General features: G+C 44.5%; 1 protein-coding gene across 1 annotated transcript in view; it reads left to right on the top strand.

Moving 5' to 3' along the window:
- NTN3 (netrin 3) overlaps positions 1-17,348 on the top strand; it is an 82,554-nt gene that overhangs the window by 53,675 nt on the left and 11,531 nt on the right. Inside the window, exons 4-5 of the mRNA XM_066576442.1 lie at positions 2,041-2,190; positions 7,786-7,839. Coding sequence (XP_066432539.1) covers positions 2,041-2,190; positions 7,786-7,839 — 204 coding nt within the window. The remainder of the gene's footprint in view (positions 1-2,040; positions 2,191-7,785; positions 7,840-17,348) is intronic.

Below are 17,348 nucleotides of genomic sequence, written 5' to 3'. Positions count from 1 at the left end.
TGCTCATGCTTGCTGGACAATCAGACAATCCTCTCTACTGGTGGCCTGTCAGGGGCGTCCTGAGCCCGGCCGCCTTGTGTGCTCTCATGCATCCACTGGTCCCAACACCTTCTAGCAGTCTTGACAGAAAGGCCAAGGTGGCGGCAACTTCTCAATATGACCGTCCAGCTTCTCGCATCCCAATAATGCGCCCCTCTCAGACTCTGTTAACTGAATGAAATCTTTTCAATTGTGTCGTAGAGACGTCTAGTGGTCAACAAGCTCTACACAAGCGGGAAAAAGAGGTCACTACACACAAGGAGCCTCTGAAAGCCTTTTTATAGGCCAAGGGTTGGGACCATTTTTAGGGCGTCAGGTGGCAAGACCGTTCATCTAATCATTTGCATATTTGCCTGAGATGTAACTGCATGCCGAATTTTGCAGCAAAATGACAACTCCTTCTAGGTGCTCGATTTTTTTCTTTTTTTTTTCTTTACAAAAGGTACTTGCATTCCCCCTCTGTAGAGATGAGCGAACGTACTCGTAATGAGTACTTACGCACCCGAGTACCGCCATTTTCGAGTACTTCAGTACTCGCGCGTAAAGATTCGGGGGGCGCCGGGGGGTGGGGAGAGGCGCGGCGGTGCGGGGGGTAGCAGCGGGGAACAGGGGGGAGCCCTCTCTCTCTCCCTCTCCCCCCCACTCCCCGCTGCAACCCCCCACGGCGCCCCCCGAATTTTTTCGCCCGAGTACGGAAGTACTCGAAAATCGCGGTATTCGGACGAAAAAGGGGCGGGGCCGAGCACATTCGCTCATCTCTACCCCTCTGTTATTCCTCCTAGAAATGTGTGAATAAATTGACAACTGGGTACTACCATTCTGCTCAACAAAGAGGTATGTCGCTACATAATCTGACTCTGGCAGCACTTATTGGACAATGTCAGAATTTGCATGGACAGATCTCCAAATGGTAACACTCACTCACCAATTTATTCATAAATCTACAGGAGAAATAACAGGAATGGCACAAGCTAGAGTTTTCAATAGTCAAATCTATGTGTGGAATTCCTGACATTGAGTCCATGTGAAAAAAGCGCAGGATCCATGTTAAGAAGTGATATTGTAGTAGGTGTGAGGAGACTTAGAAGGCTCCTCTGGGAAATTTATACAAATTGTAAGATGGAACAATGCCTCTACAGTGCCACCTACAGGAAGGTAGCATTCCTGCTAATCAATTTCAGACCTTTTAACGGGCCTTGTAACAATGACTGGGAATCAAAGTAAAGCCGGAAGCTCATCCATAAGGAATAGCTAATCATGTATGTACAGTTGTTTCAGTCCTCCAGTGTGCAGTAGTTGGCAGGCTGGGTGATAGGCCTGTGTTGTGTTTTGTGAGGGGTAAAGTTTCTGCTTAAGGAGAACAGTGACCCTCATCATAGGACTCTTGGCCAACCAGCCAGCAACCTACTGTACTCTGATGAGGCACGAAACCCCTGAAACAGTCTGTCTGTACATGGTTATCTTTTCCTACTGGAGAAGTCTCTGGTTTATGTCCCCAGTCATTGTTACAAGGCTTATTTAAAAGTCTGACATGCTACCTTCTAGTAGGTGGCTCTGTAGAGGCATTGTTCCAGCTTACCATTTGCATAAATTTCCCAGACGAACATGCATGGCCCTATAAGTCTCCTCATAACTTCTAGGTGCTCTCCCTAAGGAGAAACTGTACCCCTTCCGAGCCACACCATAGGCTTCTCACCCAGCCAGCCAGCTACCCACTGATGAAGAGCAAAACCCTCAAAGCAATCTGTACATGATTATCTTTTCCTTCTAGGCAGGAAGGCTGCCTTCTAATAGATGGCAGTGTAGAGGCATCGTTCCATCTTCCTATTTGCAAGAAACAACATGTCACTTTTTTTCCCCCATACGCAAATTCACGCCGTACAGATTATAGAGTGGATTTCCATTCCTAGATCAAAGATTGAACCCCGAAAGATGAAAGAATGAACATGAAATTTGCTGTATTATGAGTAGTCATTGGTCTTATTGCTTCCTCTCTTCCAGCTTGTGACTGCCATCCGGTGGGGGCAGCAGGTAAGACCTGCAACCAGACCACAGGACAATGCCCTTGTAAAGATGGTGTGACTGGCCTAACATGTAACCGATGCGCTAAGGGATATCAACAAAGCCGATCCCCTATTGCTCCATGCATCAGTAAGTAACCTACAGGAACGGCCTTTTCATTGATCTACTCTGCCAAATGTAAATGCTAGTTTCACTGAAATCTGTTGTGGATTTGTTACCTAGTCAGAAAAAATAACAATGAATCACAGTCACTGGTTAGGCCATGGCAGATATACAGGCTTGTATTTCTACAAATTTGTGCACGCCAGTTACTTGAGGTTGATTGGGGCTGTGCCCACTCTCCGTCTTTTGTTTGGAGATACAGAGTTATTACAAATAAGTTTCCGATTTGAAACATTCATAAGTCACTTTAATGGCCCTCCGATACATAAATCCACAATAATATTATAAATGCCAAAGTAACTGTCTGTCTGTCTGTAACCTTTTTACGGCTAAACTGCTGAAGCGATTTTGATGCAATTTGGCAGGGAGATAGCTGGCATCTTGAGGAACGACATAGGCCACCTGCAGACGGCCGGGTTGGATTCGGCAGCGAGAATTCTCGCCGCCGGACCCGACCCGAGCGCCTGTAGAGAGCAGCGCGTACTCACCCACGCCCCGCGGCTCCTGCTCTTTCATGTGCCGGCTGCCGGGCAGCCGACGCATGGGCAGACCGGAGCTGGCAGCGGATGAGTGACGTTTCTGTGCAGGGCTCGAAATAGAGCATGCCGCGGTTTGTTTGCCGCGTGAGATTTCGCACGGCCAAACCGCGGCCGTCTGCATAGGATTGCGTTTGTTAACGCAATTCTATGCAGGCTTCGAGCGGCCGAAATCCTGCAGGAAATCCCGCCGCGGAATTTCCGCCCGTCTGCAGGCGGCCAAAGGCTATGTTTTATCCTGAAAATCTATAGAGTTCTCTAGGGAGAGCAACAACACCTCCGCTCTGCCGTCGGGTGGCAAGGTGGAGGGGGTGCACATCATAAGCTATGCCTACACAAACGGGCAGAGACATGAGGGCAGACGTCATTGCCCAGGATTAAAACTTGAACCAAACACACATTAAAGGGGTTGTCCCGCGAAACAAAGTGGGTCTATACACTTCTGTATGACCATATTAATGCACTTTGTAATGTACATTGTGCATTAATTATGAGTCATACAGAAGTTATCAGAAATTTTTCACTTACCTGTTCTGTTGCTAGCGTCCTCGTTTCCATGGAGCCGTCTAATTTTCAGCGTCTAATGGCCAAATTAGACGCGCTTGCGCAGTCCGGGTCTTCTTCTTTTCTCAATGGGGCTCCGTGTAGCTCCGCCCCGTCACGTGCCGATTCCAGCCAATCAGGAGGCTGGAATCGGCAATGGACCGCACAGAAGCCCTGCGGTCCACCGAGGGAGAAGATCCCGGCGGCCATCTTCAGCAGGTAAGTAAGAAGTCACCGGAGCGCGGGGATTCAGGTAAGCGCTGTCCGGTGTTCTTGTTTAACCCCTGCATCGGGGTTGTCTCGCGCCGAACGGGGGGGCTGTTGAAAAAAAAAAAACGGTTTTGGCGCGGGACAACCCCTTTAACATGGATTGAGATTTTAAAGAAAATCTGTGTTTCCAGTAGCAACCAATCACAGCACAGCTTTAATGTTACCTCAGCAGTATAAGAAATACCAACCAATCACAGCGCAGCTCTAATGTTACCTCAGCAGTATAAGAAATACCAACCAATCACAGTGCAGCTTTTATTTTCCCTCAGCTGTGTAAGAAATTGTTTTTCTTATGATAATCGTATTTCCTATGCATTGTTTGGTCTTTTAATATGCAGTCAGATCTAGCGTGTAGCTCTAGTAGAGCCCAAGCTGTGAAAATTACTAGAACCCAAGAATCTGATGACCGCGCTGAGGAGGAAGGCATCAAGAAGCTGAAAGACAAGCTGCTCTTAGAGCAGTAGAGCCCCCGGAGCGGTCTCAGGCCTGTCAGAGTCTAGACAACTGTGCTGACATGGCATATTACAATTAATTCCTTTCACTATTTCAACTTTTTACGTTTCAATATACAGCAAAACACAGATTACATAAAAAAATACAAAAGTCGCAGGTAACAAGCTAGTTTGATATATTTGGAAACAGAAACTCAAAACATTTTGTTGTGCAACATCAAAAATGTCTTCCGCATCAGAGGTGTTCAATATGAGCCCCTTTTGTCACTTGACACACATCAAGCCTGCAGCCAGGTTCCTGCCATACAGGTTGTAGCGTATCATGATTGACTGATGCAATGACAGATCATGCGTGGTGAGTGGTAAGGGGGGGTATGTAGACCCTAAGGCTGGCTGTCCACGGGCGATGCGGTGTCCCGCGGCAAAACTCCGCTGCGGGAGCCGCCACTGAATCTCCGCCGGTCAGCCCTATCTAATAAATAGGCTGACCGCGGAGAATCGGGTCAATTCGGAGCATGCTGCGAATTGCCCACCACGAGCAGAGAATCGCAATGATTCTCCGCTCGTGGACAGGTGCCGGCGCTTTCCATAGCAATGCTATGGGAAGCGTCGGGCGACTTGATTCGCCGGCGGTTTACTGCTGCAAAATCACTGCCATGGACAGGGGGCCTTACACTCACCCAAAAAAAAAAAAAATCACAAGGCGTAAGGTCCAGGGAACGTGGAGGCCAAGGAACCTGCACAACCTACACCGCCAATCCGTCTATTTGCCTAATGACCTCACTTCAGACTTCATTACGAAAATCGACAGGGGAGAAGGAGAAGCCATATCTGTAGCGTCCAGGTATGAAATCCCCTGGATTGTTTCTTCATGGAAAAAGGAGGGCTGTACACTTTCCTACAGGTTATAGCGCAAATCACATTCCCCTTCAGGGGGGTCGCACACACGCTCCACGTAGACAGGTGGGGTTTCCCTTCCCAGATTCTGATATTAACTGTGACTGAGAGGTGGAAGGAGGCTTCATCACTAAACACTAAAGACTCCATGAAGCCACCACTTTCCATTATAGTTTGCATACAGTCGCAGAAAGAATGTCGCCTCGCTTTGTCGCCCGGTTTCAGGGACGGTAACAATTGGAATCGGTAGAGATAACATCGCAAGCATTTGTGCAAAATCTTCCACACAGTCGGCTGCCGGACGTCCAATTCTCTGCTCACTCCGATGGTGGATTTCTGAGGACTTCATGTGAAACTTGCACGGACACGCTCCGCTGTTTCCACACTTTTTAACTCGTTAGCTTGAGAAATGAAAGCTGCGCTGTAATTGGTTGCTATGGGCGCAAGGACCATCTTACTGGTAGACAGTTTTGCTAAATTAAAATTTTTCTGTTTCCATTGATATCAAATTTATGTATTTGAGTGTCATAAAATGTGAGTTATGAGGGTTTCAAATCAGAAAGATCATTTGTAATAATCCTGTATTAGGCAGAATGTACGCGGCCAGGTCGGACTCGGCATGCTGGATCCCGCAGCAGAATCTGACCCGATGCCTGGCCGGTGACCCCTGCGTACCTGTCTGGATTTATTTTCGTCTGTGTTGCGGATATGTTGGCGTCGCACCCGCGTACATGCGCAGTACAGATGAGGCCGCACCATCACTAGGCGATAACGTGGATTCTGCAGTCCGTCTGCAGCTATCACTGCATACGGCCCACGGATTGGACGGCTTCCATTGACTTTAATGAAAGCTGTCTGCGTGGAATCCACGCTGAAATAAATCATGCTACGATCTTCTCTCCATGAGCAGAAAATCGCACTTGATTTCCGCTCGTGCATAGGAAAAAACAATTTTCTATAGAATGTCTATGGGCAGTTTTTGCTGCGGAATCAGGTGGCGGATGCCTGCTCTGGATTCCGCAATGCAAATACGGCCCTGTGTGCATTAGGCGTAAGATGTAGTGCAGCCAGAAATTTAGTGAACAAACTGTAGATTTTGAGTCTTTTTTCCTTCCCTCTTCTGGTTTCTAGAAATGTACATTTTCTCTTTATGTACTTGCTGGGTGAGGTCTTCCTAGTGTGATATAAAAGCTTTGCTGTGTGCCCTAAGCCAATCAGCTGCTTCCTCCCTGCTGCCCCTCCCTCTTTCTGCAGCTGCATCCCCTCTTCTTGTTTTCTATTTACTATTTTACACTATATGGATTTTTGGAGACTGAGAAGGTATCTGAACATTTACAGAGCTACTCCATTTAAAGGGGTTGTCCGGTTACAATATAATCTGCTCACAGCATCTGAGTGGACAAGCAAGAAGAACAGCACCTGGGTGCTGTGGCTTCTGATTGGCTGCAATGGTCAGGTGGTACTGTTCCAAAACAAAGACCTGGAGGACCGCAGCACTGGATCGCTGAGGCTGAGAACAGAGAAGCACACCTGGTTTTGTTATTTTTTTTAAACATGTGCAACTGTCATTAAAAAATCATAATGTAAGAGGACAATGCCTTTAATGAGTAACGGTTGGTTCATAAAACTTTTGACGTCAGAGTAACATGTCAGACATTTTGATCGATGGTGGTCCTAGGAGCAATAATACAATCAATATCAGGCAATGCAGGAACAACATCACTAATACAGTCAGTGTCAGACCGGGATGTTCAGGGCCCACCAGTAAAATTCATTCTGGGAGCCCCCTGCACAGCTACATGCAAATATTACATGATCTCCGATCACAAATTACTTGCCATTGCATTCTCCATGTACTTCAGTAGAAAGGTGACTGTATTTACGTGTGCCTGTTTCCACTGAAGTTCACCAAATATGTGCAGAGCTTGGGATGGAGGGTTGGGAGCCCACTTTAGCTCAGGGCCCACCGCTGGATTCAGCTTTTCCCCTGTGGGTCAGTCTGAGCCTGAATACAGTTCAGGGAGCGATCCTGAAGGACAGAAAGACAACCAATGTAATGTAATGTACAGTTCATATTAAAGGGAATAACAGTCCACCTTTTGCGGTTTGGTAACTCTGGAATACAACAAGACAAATGCTGATAATGTCTCTAAGAGTTTAGGTTCAACTCTGCTTAATGTCTCTTCCTCAGTCTATCCCTAAATAACCGAGCCCACAATTGGTAACAACCGTTCGAATAACAAGTGTCTAATTGCTCACTAGAGTTTTCCTGTGACTGATTGCAGCAGGCCTGCTGGCTAGTTAGCCCTTAGTGGTGTGCACACCTAGTGGCTTTACTGAGGCCAGCCTCACTTATGATTCGTTAACAATGAACTCCTCGGCGATCCTTTGGTCTAACTAGGGAGCGTGCTCAGTTCTGTATTGAGCAGCCATCTTGGTGCTCCCCTGTGAAGCCCAGTACACCCTTAATGGGAGCCCCTTACATTATGACATATCAAAAGTTGTATGAAAGAGCACTTACTTTTTAAAAATTTCCCATACAAGACAATGTGTTGTTTTTGTTTCCTGGGGGTGGGTTGCGATGCCCAGGACTGTTTTTCCTAAAGGTAAGTCAATGCAGATTGTATCAAGCTATCTCAACATGTATGAAAATGAACTTTCAGATACTGAGTTTGTATTATTTAAGGAATGATATCTTTGTGCGTATGGACAGCCTAATACCTTTCCGTTTCCAAAGTTCTCTAACTGTATAGACCCTTCTCCATTGTCCTTTGTAGTATTTTGCCTTCCATTACCCACAGCTCATAGTTTGTTAACACATTGCATAAATAAATGTAATCTTTTCTTTGTTTCCCGCCTCCCAGAAATCCCAGCAGTGGTCCCTACTCCAGCCCTCACCAGCACAGAGGAGCCAGCTGGTAAGTCTTAACAATCTGCCGGAGAAAGGTGGGGCACTATTCTAGATAGCAGCCCCAAAGTAAATGAAATTAACATTGTTGCCAGTTCATCTTGTTGGGAGGAAGATGGTGAATGCCAGACATTTAAAGAGTGCATCAAAACACTGGGAATTTTTCCCTGCTTTCCGAGACAAGCTGTTCAGAGACAAGTTTTCCAGGCCCATCGCCAGAGAATATGCCAGGCCGCGGGGGGTGGGAGCATGCAAAGCAATGGGTTAACTGGTCCTGGCCTCTGTCCCATATTTAATAAAAACTAGAAATGAAGAAGGAAGGAAAGGACACTTAGTTCAGGGGGGGGGGGGGGGTGACTAAATGTCAGAAGAAGGAAAACAAATGTCATTTTACAGGGATTATGCAGAAGTTTTGCATTATTCCCTGTATCAGTCAAGTGAGGACAGTTATGACAGTTCAATCCGGTGATATATTTACTAGTAACATTCAGAAGATTGGAAAGGAGAAAGTTCAGGGGCAGCAAGAAGGGATAGTTGTAAGAAATAAAAGTCAGCAAGAACATTCACAGGGGAGGGAGAACAGAAACGATACATGGATCAAAACACAATGTGTGGAATTTACAATAGTAGTACATGTGTGAAATGTAATGGGGCTGTATGTTAATAGGAAGGTTCTTGTCTGTGGATTGTAACTGGTATTACAGCTACGGCTCATTCACTTAAAGGGTGCATTCGCAAAGGGCGGTTTGGATGCGATAAAAATCAAAAACCACGGAGGCAAAACCGTGTATTTTTGTCCGTCTTTGCACCATGACAGGTCCTCTTTAACTACATATTTACAAAACCCTGTGATTGTATCTGCCAAAGTGAGAGTCATTAATAGGGCCTATAGCCTTCGTGAAACAGGCCCTTTAACCTTCTGAATGAAACTTTTATAAATTATAGTTCAAAAGGACCTGTCGTGGTGTAAAGTAAGCAGGGTTGGCTGCATGGCTCTGTGGCCCTGCTGACTCTATCCCTGTTGGGTTTTTTTCCCATACTCGCCTCCTTTCACAAAGACGGGCTCTTCTAAGGTCCAGCTCTGGGTGCTGAAATGGGTGGTCTGCACAGCTCTCAATGGGTGATTTGATTGACAGTCCAACATTACCTATTGATAGTGAGGAGTGGGCATCACCCATTTGACACATAGGTCCGACACAAGGCACTCTCAAAGAAGAGCCATTCGAGTGAATAGCAGCAAGTATTAAAAAAAAAGACGAGGATAGATTCTGCGGATCGCAGCTGCAGAGCCATGCAGCCAGCCCTATGGACTTTACATCTTGACAGGTCCTCCTTAAATCCTGATAACGATAATAGTTAGCAGTCATCTGTGTGGAAGGTCCTTAAGTAATGGCTGGTCAAAAATCTTACACAGAACATTTTTGTGGTCAGGATGAGTTAACTCCATCACTACCAGACCTGCTGCTTCCTATCCAGCAGTAAATGATGCATGTTCATGTATAGGGTCTTCTCCCCCTATGTTATGTTCATCCAAGAGCTATACGTAAATTTCCCTCTTCTAGTTGCTCATAACACCCTTCATTAGTTGATAAATCCATTTTTGGATAATAGAAACCTTAAGCCTTTCTACTGTCCATATCTTATAGCAAATGCATGTCGAACAAGGTATTAAACGGTTTGTCTTGCTAGGATATATCATCAATGTCAAATTAGTGGGGGTCCAACCGATGTGACCCTTAGTCATTTTTAAGGCTAACCATCCAAGGGGATGAATGGGCTGACCATACACCATATGAAAAAAGCTGAGGAGAGCCGTCAGGAGCCATAGTAGTATTTTGAAAAGGATCACATCGGTCAACCCCCCATTGATGGCATTTTGTAGTGATGTGCCATCAATGTCTTAAGTGAAACAAGTTCTTTAAAGAACCGTATATGCTCAGCAACAGCTATCTACCGTAGCAGATACAGCTGACACGGCAATAAGGCAGCCAGGTGAGGTGAGACAGCAGCCAGGAATCACGCTTCCATCAACCTCAGAAAGGGGTCTGCTCCCCCCTCCTTCATCCTGCAGTCAGGGTGGAGACCTGTTCGGCTCTGTTTGCATTGACATTTTTGAGAAGTTCTCCCCTCATTTTCTGAAACTAAATCTCTCAGCGGAAATAATGATACTGTTAACCCCTTGGACAGCAGAGTGAATCGAAGCTAGTACTGGCTATAAACAAAGTAAAAATCTCAGCAAGGGTACAGTAAAATACCCAGACATGGTCTAAGTAACCTGCACTTTCATACTGTTCCTGCTCACCTACGTAAAAGATCCTTTCCAGAAAATGCCAGGACAAGGTTACTTCTAAACCTGAATAACCATACCACTGACTGCAGAACTAGCATTTTTTGTCAACTATAATACCCAATCCCATACTATTTTCTAAAAATGTTGTGTAAAACAGGACTTCCCATCAGTAATCAATAGGAAACCCTTTAAGGACTATATGTTCCAACCTTCCTGCCATGGGGTATCCAATAATACATTTGTTCTGGCAAACCCCAACAACTACACTATTCTACCAAAAGTAATTGTATACCTGAGCAAGAATTAGAAGTATTGCTTATTTCCATATGTTAATACTTAGTAGGGTCTCTTTTGGCTCTAATGACATCAGATCCTCTCCATCGCAAGTTTTATACTAACGTCTGATACACTTTAGTGGTATTTCCCTCCATTCATACTGCAAACATCTGGTGAGTTCTCTCAACGAAGATGGATGGTGTTCAGATTTGGCAGTGATCATGTTATCATGAAACCTGAGTAGACTCAAATTTCAAGGTTGGATTTCAGAAAGGCAGATTTTAATGAATTTAGAAAGGGGGTAAGAAGGATCCAATGGTTGGATGTTTTTAAGGACAGAAATGTCCAAGATGGTTGATAAATATTGCGAAATGAGATTCTCAAAGCACAATCGTTAACAATCCCTAAAAGAAGGAAGAATGGAAAGCACTTAAAGAGACCAGGATGGATGAACACAGAACATAAATACATGCTAAAATTTGTTTATCAAATGAAAAGAGGGGGGAACATTTAAAGTAGAATATAATGTGCTCTGCAGAAACTGTAGGGCAAGTCAGAAAAGCTAAAGCTAATAATGATTTGGGGCTTGCAGCAAAGGCCAAAAGCAATAAAAAAACGATTTGGGGGAATGTCAAAAGTAAAAGAAAAATCAAAGATGATATTGGATGCCTAAAAGATGAAAATGGTGAATTGGTTAAGAATGATGTTGAGAAGGCCGAACTTTTAAATTCCTATTATGTATCTGTTTTCTCTCAGAAAGTAGATAGAACATCAACTGATGTTCCCTGTGCTATTGGGGGAATAAAAGAATGCAGGCTATCTATAAGCAGAGAGATGGTGAGGGAACACTTAGCTAACTTAAATGAATTCAAGTCTCAAGGTCCAGATGAATTACATCCTAGGATACTAAAGGAAACAGCGGAGGTAATTGCTGAACCCTTCACCATAATCTTTGAAAATTTCTGGAGAACAGGAGAAGTCCCAGAAGATAGGGGAAGGGCAAATGGTGTCCCTAACTTCAAAAAAGGGAAGAAGGTAAACCCAGGAAACTATAGGCCTGTGAGCCTGACTCCTATACCAGGAAAGATCTTAGAACAAATTATTAAACAGCATGTATACAAGTACCTGGATGAGAATGGAGTAATTAGCCAGAGCCAGTGTGGCTAATTACTCCATTGTAACAAACAAGTCATGCAAGACAAATCTAATTTCCTTCTATGAGAGATTCACGAAATGGGTTGATTAGGGAAATGCAGTAGATATAGTATATCTTGAGTTTTGCGAAGCATTTGACAAAGTATCTCATACCATTCGTATTGAAAAAATGACCAAATATGGGATTGACAAGGCGACTGTCAAAGAGTTGTCATAAATGGTTACACATCCAAGTGAAAGAATGTCTCAAGTGGGGTACCAGAAGGCTCTGTCCTGGGCCCAGTGTTGCTCAACATTTTTCTAAATGATTTGAAAGAGAGAATAGAGGTGAAACTGATCAAGTTTAGAGATGACACAAAGCTAGGAGGGATAGCTAACACTAGAGAAGAGAGAGTATTCAAAAAGATCTAGAAAAGCTTGAACAGTGGGCGGCGACTAACAGAATGGTATTTAACAAATAGAAATGCAAAGTATTTCTGGGCAAGAAAAATGAAAAAGGCTCATACAGAATGAGAAGTGGAAGAAAGAGGAAAAAAACAAGAAGAGGGTGATATGTGTATATATGGACACATACACATATATATAGGGGCCCGGATGCAAAAGTTCAGCTCGGGTCCTCACTTGTACCCATACCTAAATTGTGCTGCATACAGCTGCAAAACGAATTTCCATACATGATCTGCCCCTTGGTGTAATCTTTCCAAACATGACGCACTTCCTGCACTACATGAAAATGAGTTTGCAGCCTTTTAGGCCACTCTCATACACACATCCCCTTTACTGTTTTTAGCACGGGGAGTCCCGAGCGCCATGCTAGCTGCAGTGCACTGCTCCCATTGATTTTAATGGGGTTACTCATACCTGAGCTCGAACATGGTGTTTCTAACAATGCGATCTTCGAGAGCTGCCTGTTCTAGTTTTGCATTTTCGCAGTTTTTAATGTACCTCCTCACCCATCACAATGATGGGGTGCATTAAAAAGTGCTGTCAAACACTGTACTATGCGTTCAAAAACGCCGCTTGAAATTACTGTAAAAATGCAGAGGTTTCGAGCTGCGTTTTCTGTACGCATGTGTGAGAGTGGCCATAGGGTGTGTTCATGTTTTTTGTTATACTTTTGAACCACATTAAAGAAAAACACATTAAAAAACCTGCATACAGTATTTAAAAGGCCACAAACATTTTTAAGACACTGCATACACTATTAAAAACCGCATGTGTTTTTTATGCGTTTTTTGTGTGTAAAGTATACAATTATATACAGTATATACAGGGAAATGTATAACTTATACCAGTCGTAGATAGATATGAGAGAGAGAGGGATATTAGAGAAAGATAGATATATGAGAGATAGATAGAAATTGATTGATAGATAGATAGATATGAGATAGATGATAGATAGATAATAGATAGATAGATATGAGATAGATAGATATGAGATACATAGACAGATAGATATACAATAGGTAGATGATAGATAGACATGAGAAAGATAGACAGATAGAGAGACAGATACACAGACATACAGACAGATAGGCAGACAGACAAGCAGATAGAAAGATGCATACCCCGGGGCCCGGACCACTTCTTTGGTGAGGAGAGCAGCTGTACACAGTGTCAGCAGAAGGGAAGCAGCAGGGAGATGACATCATGACTTGCCGTGCGGTGCGTCTGTATCGGCTACCCCTCTCCTCTTTCCCCCGCCCCCACCTCCTCCTCTTTCCCTCTCCAAGTCCTTCCTCCTCACTTTTCCTCCTCTCTGGCTCGTGCTGTCATTCGGATTGCACCAATTACGCGGCTGCTGACAGCGTGACCTGAATGTGTTTTTTTATATGGCGGAGGGTGGCCTCTGGGCCCCCTTAAGCGTAGGGGCCGGGTCGCCATTGCGAGCCCAGCGACCTCTGATGGCACGCCTATGCATATGTATCTTCTGGAGGGTGATATTGGCGCAACCTTTTTTACGTAAATAAAATTAATATGAGAGAGGTGTATTAGCTCAAAAAGATGTTTAACCGAGTGCATGGAAAAACAGAATCTTTCTTTGGCATCTTTTCCCCTCTGGGCTTGTGCACTTTTCTTTACAGGCTACTGTGACTGAGGCCAGTTGTGTAAGGTGCAGTGGATCTGCTTCAAGGTGCACAATTGGTGCATAACTCCCTCCTGTTTATGGTCTGCATGCATTGGTATCAGGTCCGTAGGATAAGTCCTGTATAACATGTGTCTGTTGGAGCAGGTGCAGGTTCTTTTTATGCTTTAAAGGTTCAGAGGCCCCTTTTTTTAAAGGTGAGGTAGTTAGGTTGTGCTGCTGGGACCTGTTGTTCTATGAGGTTTCAGGACCACACCTTTACATCTGGGGGATAATTGAGCTGGCTGCGTGTGGAGTTTCTTCAGTCAACCAATTCCCCTGGTCTGCTGCACTTAAATACCAGCCCCTCTGATTAAAGGATGCTGGTCTTTTTACTCATTCTGTGTTATTTCCACTCAGAGCTGGTTGTTATGCTTGTTAGTCTGAAGTGTTTCTTTTACCTTCCAAGAGGACGGTCTGGACACCTGTTGTCCCTGTCTGCATCTTATGCGAATCCCCTCTCCCTTCCCTTTTTATAGGTGTGGCCTCCAGACGTCTGCTGTCACGTATGGTCAGATGGCTGATTCCTGACACTATTCCCATTATGTCAGCACTTGGTTAATTCTCTTTTCCCTAGGTGTTAGGACATTTGGACTAGCTATTATTTACTAGCTGTATGCTTGTGAGTTCTGGGTGGGGTTACTGTTCTGTGTAGTTTGCATTACAGGGTGTCTTGGTGTGAACAGCTATGTGTTCATTAGATCTGTGCAGGTGGCCAGACATGTGCTGTATTTACAGTCCTATTCTGTGTTATTTGCATTACCTGGTGTGTTGGTGTGAACAGTGAAGTGTTCATTGGGTCTGTGCAGGTAGCCAAACATGAAACATCCTGTTTTGCGTATAGGTGTGAACAGTTATCTGTCCTGTGTTTTGTGCATCTCTCCAGGTTCCCAATCAGGGATAGTCAGGTCCAAGATGAAGACAGTGGGGCCATCCTTTCTAGGGCGCCTACCCCGCTTTTAGGCAGGGGTGCCCACACTTCCCCTGATTAGTAAGGGACAGGTTTTCTTCTATCTTTCCCTGGAGTGGTATAATGTGACTTTGCAATTACTGTCAATTTGTTTGCGGGTTTACTAGGACACAATCTTGAGTGTGCTTTAGTGCACTGCACGAACGTAACAAGCTGTCACCATGCAGAGGAATCAGCCCTGTTCCCATTTGCCCAAGGAAAGAATAGAAGCAATGTGATGAAACTGAAAGGGAGAAGACACATTACATATTAGAAAAAACTTTCTGACAGTGAGAGTGATCAATGAGTGGAACAGGTTGGCACGGGAGGTGGTGAGTTCTCCTTCAATGGAAGTCTTCAAACAGAGGCTGGACAGACACATGTATGGGATGATTTAGTGAATCCTGCACTGAACAGGGGGTTGGACCAGATGACTTTGGAAGTCTATTCTAACTCTATGATATGAGTTCCTGATCCGATGTTCGAGTTCATCCCAAAGATGTTCAGTAAGGTTCAGGTCAGCACTCTGTGCTGGCCAGTCCAATCATGGAACATCCATATCCTTAAACCAATGTAAAACAGTGTTGGATTTATGACAAGGCGCGTTGTCTTGTTGGAAGTATTGTTGACCATTCCCAGAGTATTGCCATGTTGTCAGCAGCACAATATTGTCTTGAAAGTCAAGGTACACCTCCGTGTACATGGTTCTTGTCACTACAACCAAAGGACCATGACTATGTTACATAAAATATCCCCAGACCATAGTGGAATCTCTGCCATAACTGTTGGCACAACACACTTGGGCAAAATGCATTCCACAGGCCTCCTCCACAGCCAGATACATATATCTGATTGAGATGGAATAACGTGATTTGTTACTCCATAGAACGTTCTTCCATTGCTCAACTGTCCAATGACAACTCTTCTTTCACCATTATAGACAGGCCGATCCATCTTCTTTGAAAGAACTCACTAGATGTTTGCAGGATAAATGGAGGGAAATACTAGCTGAAGTTTAATATGAGATATCAGTAGAAAGTGTGTCACGGAGAGTATCCAATGTCATAAGGGCCAAAGGAGGCCCCACTGAGTATTAACATAAGTAAATAAATATTACTTTTAATTCTTGCTTAGGTGTCCAACTACTTTTGCTAGAAAAGTGTACCCCATCCCCACGGTAAAAGTGTTAGCTCACGCTGCTGCCTTTCAAAGGACTCAGAACCATGTAATAATAAACGCCTGAGTAGCCCCTGCTATAGTTTAGCAGCAGGTAGATCTCACTGCTCTAGTGTAGACGCAGACTGCTCTTTAGAAGATTTGTATCCACTATTTTCCAAAGCTGAGAAGTCAAATATTTTAAAGGGGTTCTGAGATGACAAAAATTTTTACTTACCTTGCCTGGCCAGGACTGATCGTCAGGCATGTCCCCTCCATCGGGCATCTTCTTCTTTAGCTTCTTGAAGCAGAGCTGGAGCAGTCAAAATAACCGCTTCCTGCTCTGCTCCGTCCGTCAGCAGCCACTTCCGAGGCGAACGGACGGGCGCCCTGTCACAAGCAGTGCTTGCCATGGGTGGCCCGTCCATCCTGGCTGAGCTGGAAGGTCTGCGGGTGCACAGTGGAGAGGCGGCCCATCCTGACTCCTGTCAGAGGGCACCTGTCTTCTGCGCCTGCGCGCAATCCTGGGGGGGGGGGGCGGCCCGTCCTGGCTCATCAGAGGAAAAAGGAAGCCTCCTGTGAGATGACCCCTTTCTGCACAACAACAACAGAAGAAAAGGTAAGCATTAGGTTTTTATGCTTTAGCACACCAAAAAACGTGAGTTCCCTGTGTCCATTAGGCAGACCAGGGAACAATGGCTGTTAAAGCATAAAAACCTTATTCGTGTCAGAACACCTTTAAGCTATTTACATATTTCCCTAAATGGAACGAGTGGAGACTGATAGCAGAAAGTATCCCAATATTACATATTAATAATTGTAATGATGCAATTCATTCTCTACACGTTGCTCGCCTATAAAAAATCTGCTCCTGTCTGATCAATATTCCCCACAGTTAATTAGCATTCATGCCTAGTCATAAAACCAGATACATGACACATAATCACAAACGCTCATTACTGGTTTGATCATATAAAAAAATCACTACATCTAGGGGCGGCTTAAGGTTTGATTAGTACAATGCTGCCTAAAATACATGTCAGACTGACTGGCTGTACTGAATTATGAAGTCTATCTGGACTGTTTATTTTTGGTCACACAATGACAGGATTATGAGTTAAGAAGGAGGTTAGGTACGGTATATGACGGTGCTTGTAGTTTATAAGCAGATTTCCTCTTTATCTGAATGAAAGCTATAATGTTAGGATCTAGGGGCCTGTCCTGCCTGGGACTAGAACTGAATCCAGCTTATAGGAACCCAAGGGGATTTAACTTTTTCTTGCCATGACCCTGAACTCTCAGAATGGTCTGTGCAGTATACACTACAGGAAATTAAAGGTATGTAAATTACTGTATATTTATTCCTAAGCTCTCACTCACAACCAAAAGGTTGCGAGTTCAAGCGCTGCATGGTTCAGGTAGCTGGCTCAAGGCTGACTCAGCCTTCCATCCTTCCAAGGTCAGTAAAATGAGTACCCATAATAAATTACCTGAAAGTGCTGCGGAATAAGTTGGCGCGTTACAAATAACAAGTTCCTTTCCTCCCTTTCATGTACACTGAATGGCCAC

The sequence above is a fragment of the Eleutherodactylus coqui genome, chromosome 8 (genome assembly GCF_035609145.1).
Source record: "Eleutherodactylus coqui strain aEleCoq1 chromosome 8, aEleCoq1.hap1, whole genome shotgun sequence".
Taxonomy (NCBI): Eukaryota; Metazoa; Chordata; class Amphibia; order Anura; family Eleutherodactylidae; genus Eleutherodactylus; species Eleutherodactylus coqui.
Note: the sequence above shows the minus strand (reverse complement) of the source record. Positions and strands in the feature narration are given on the sequence as shown.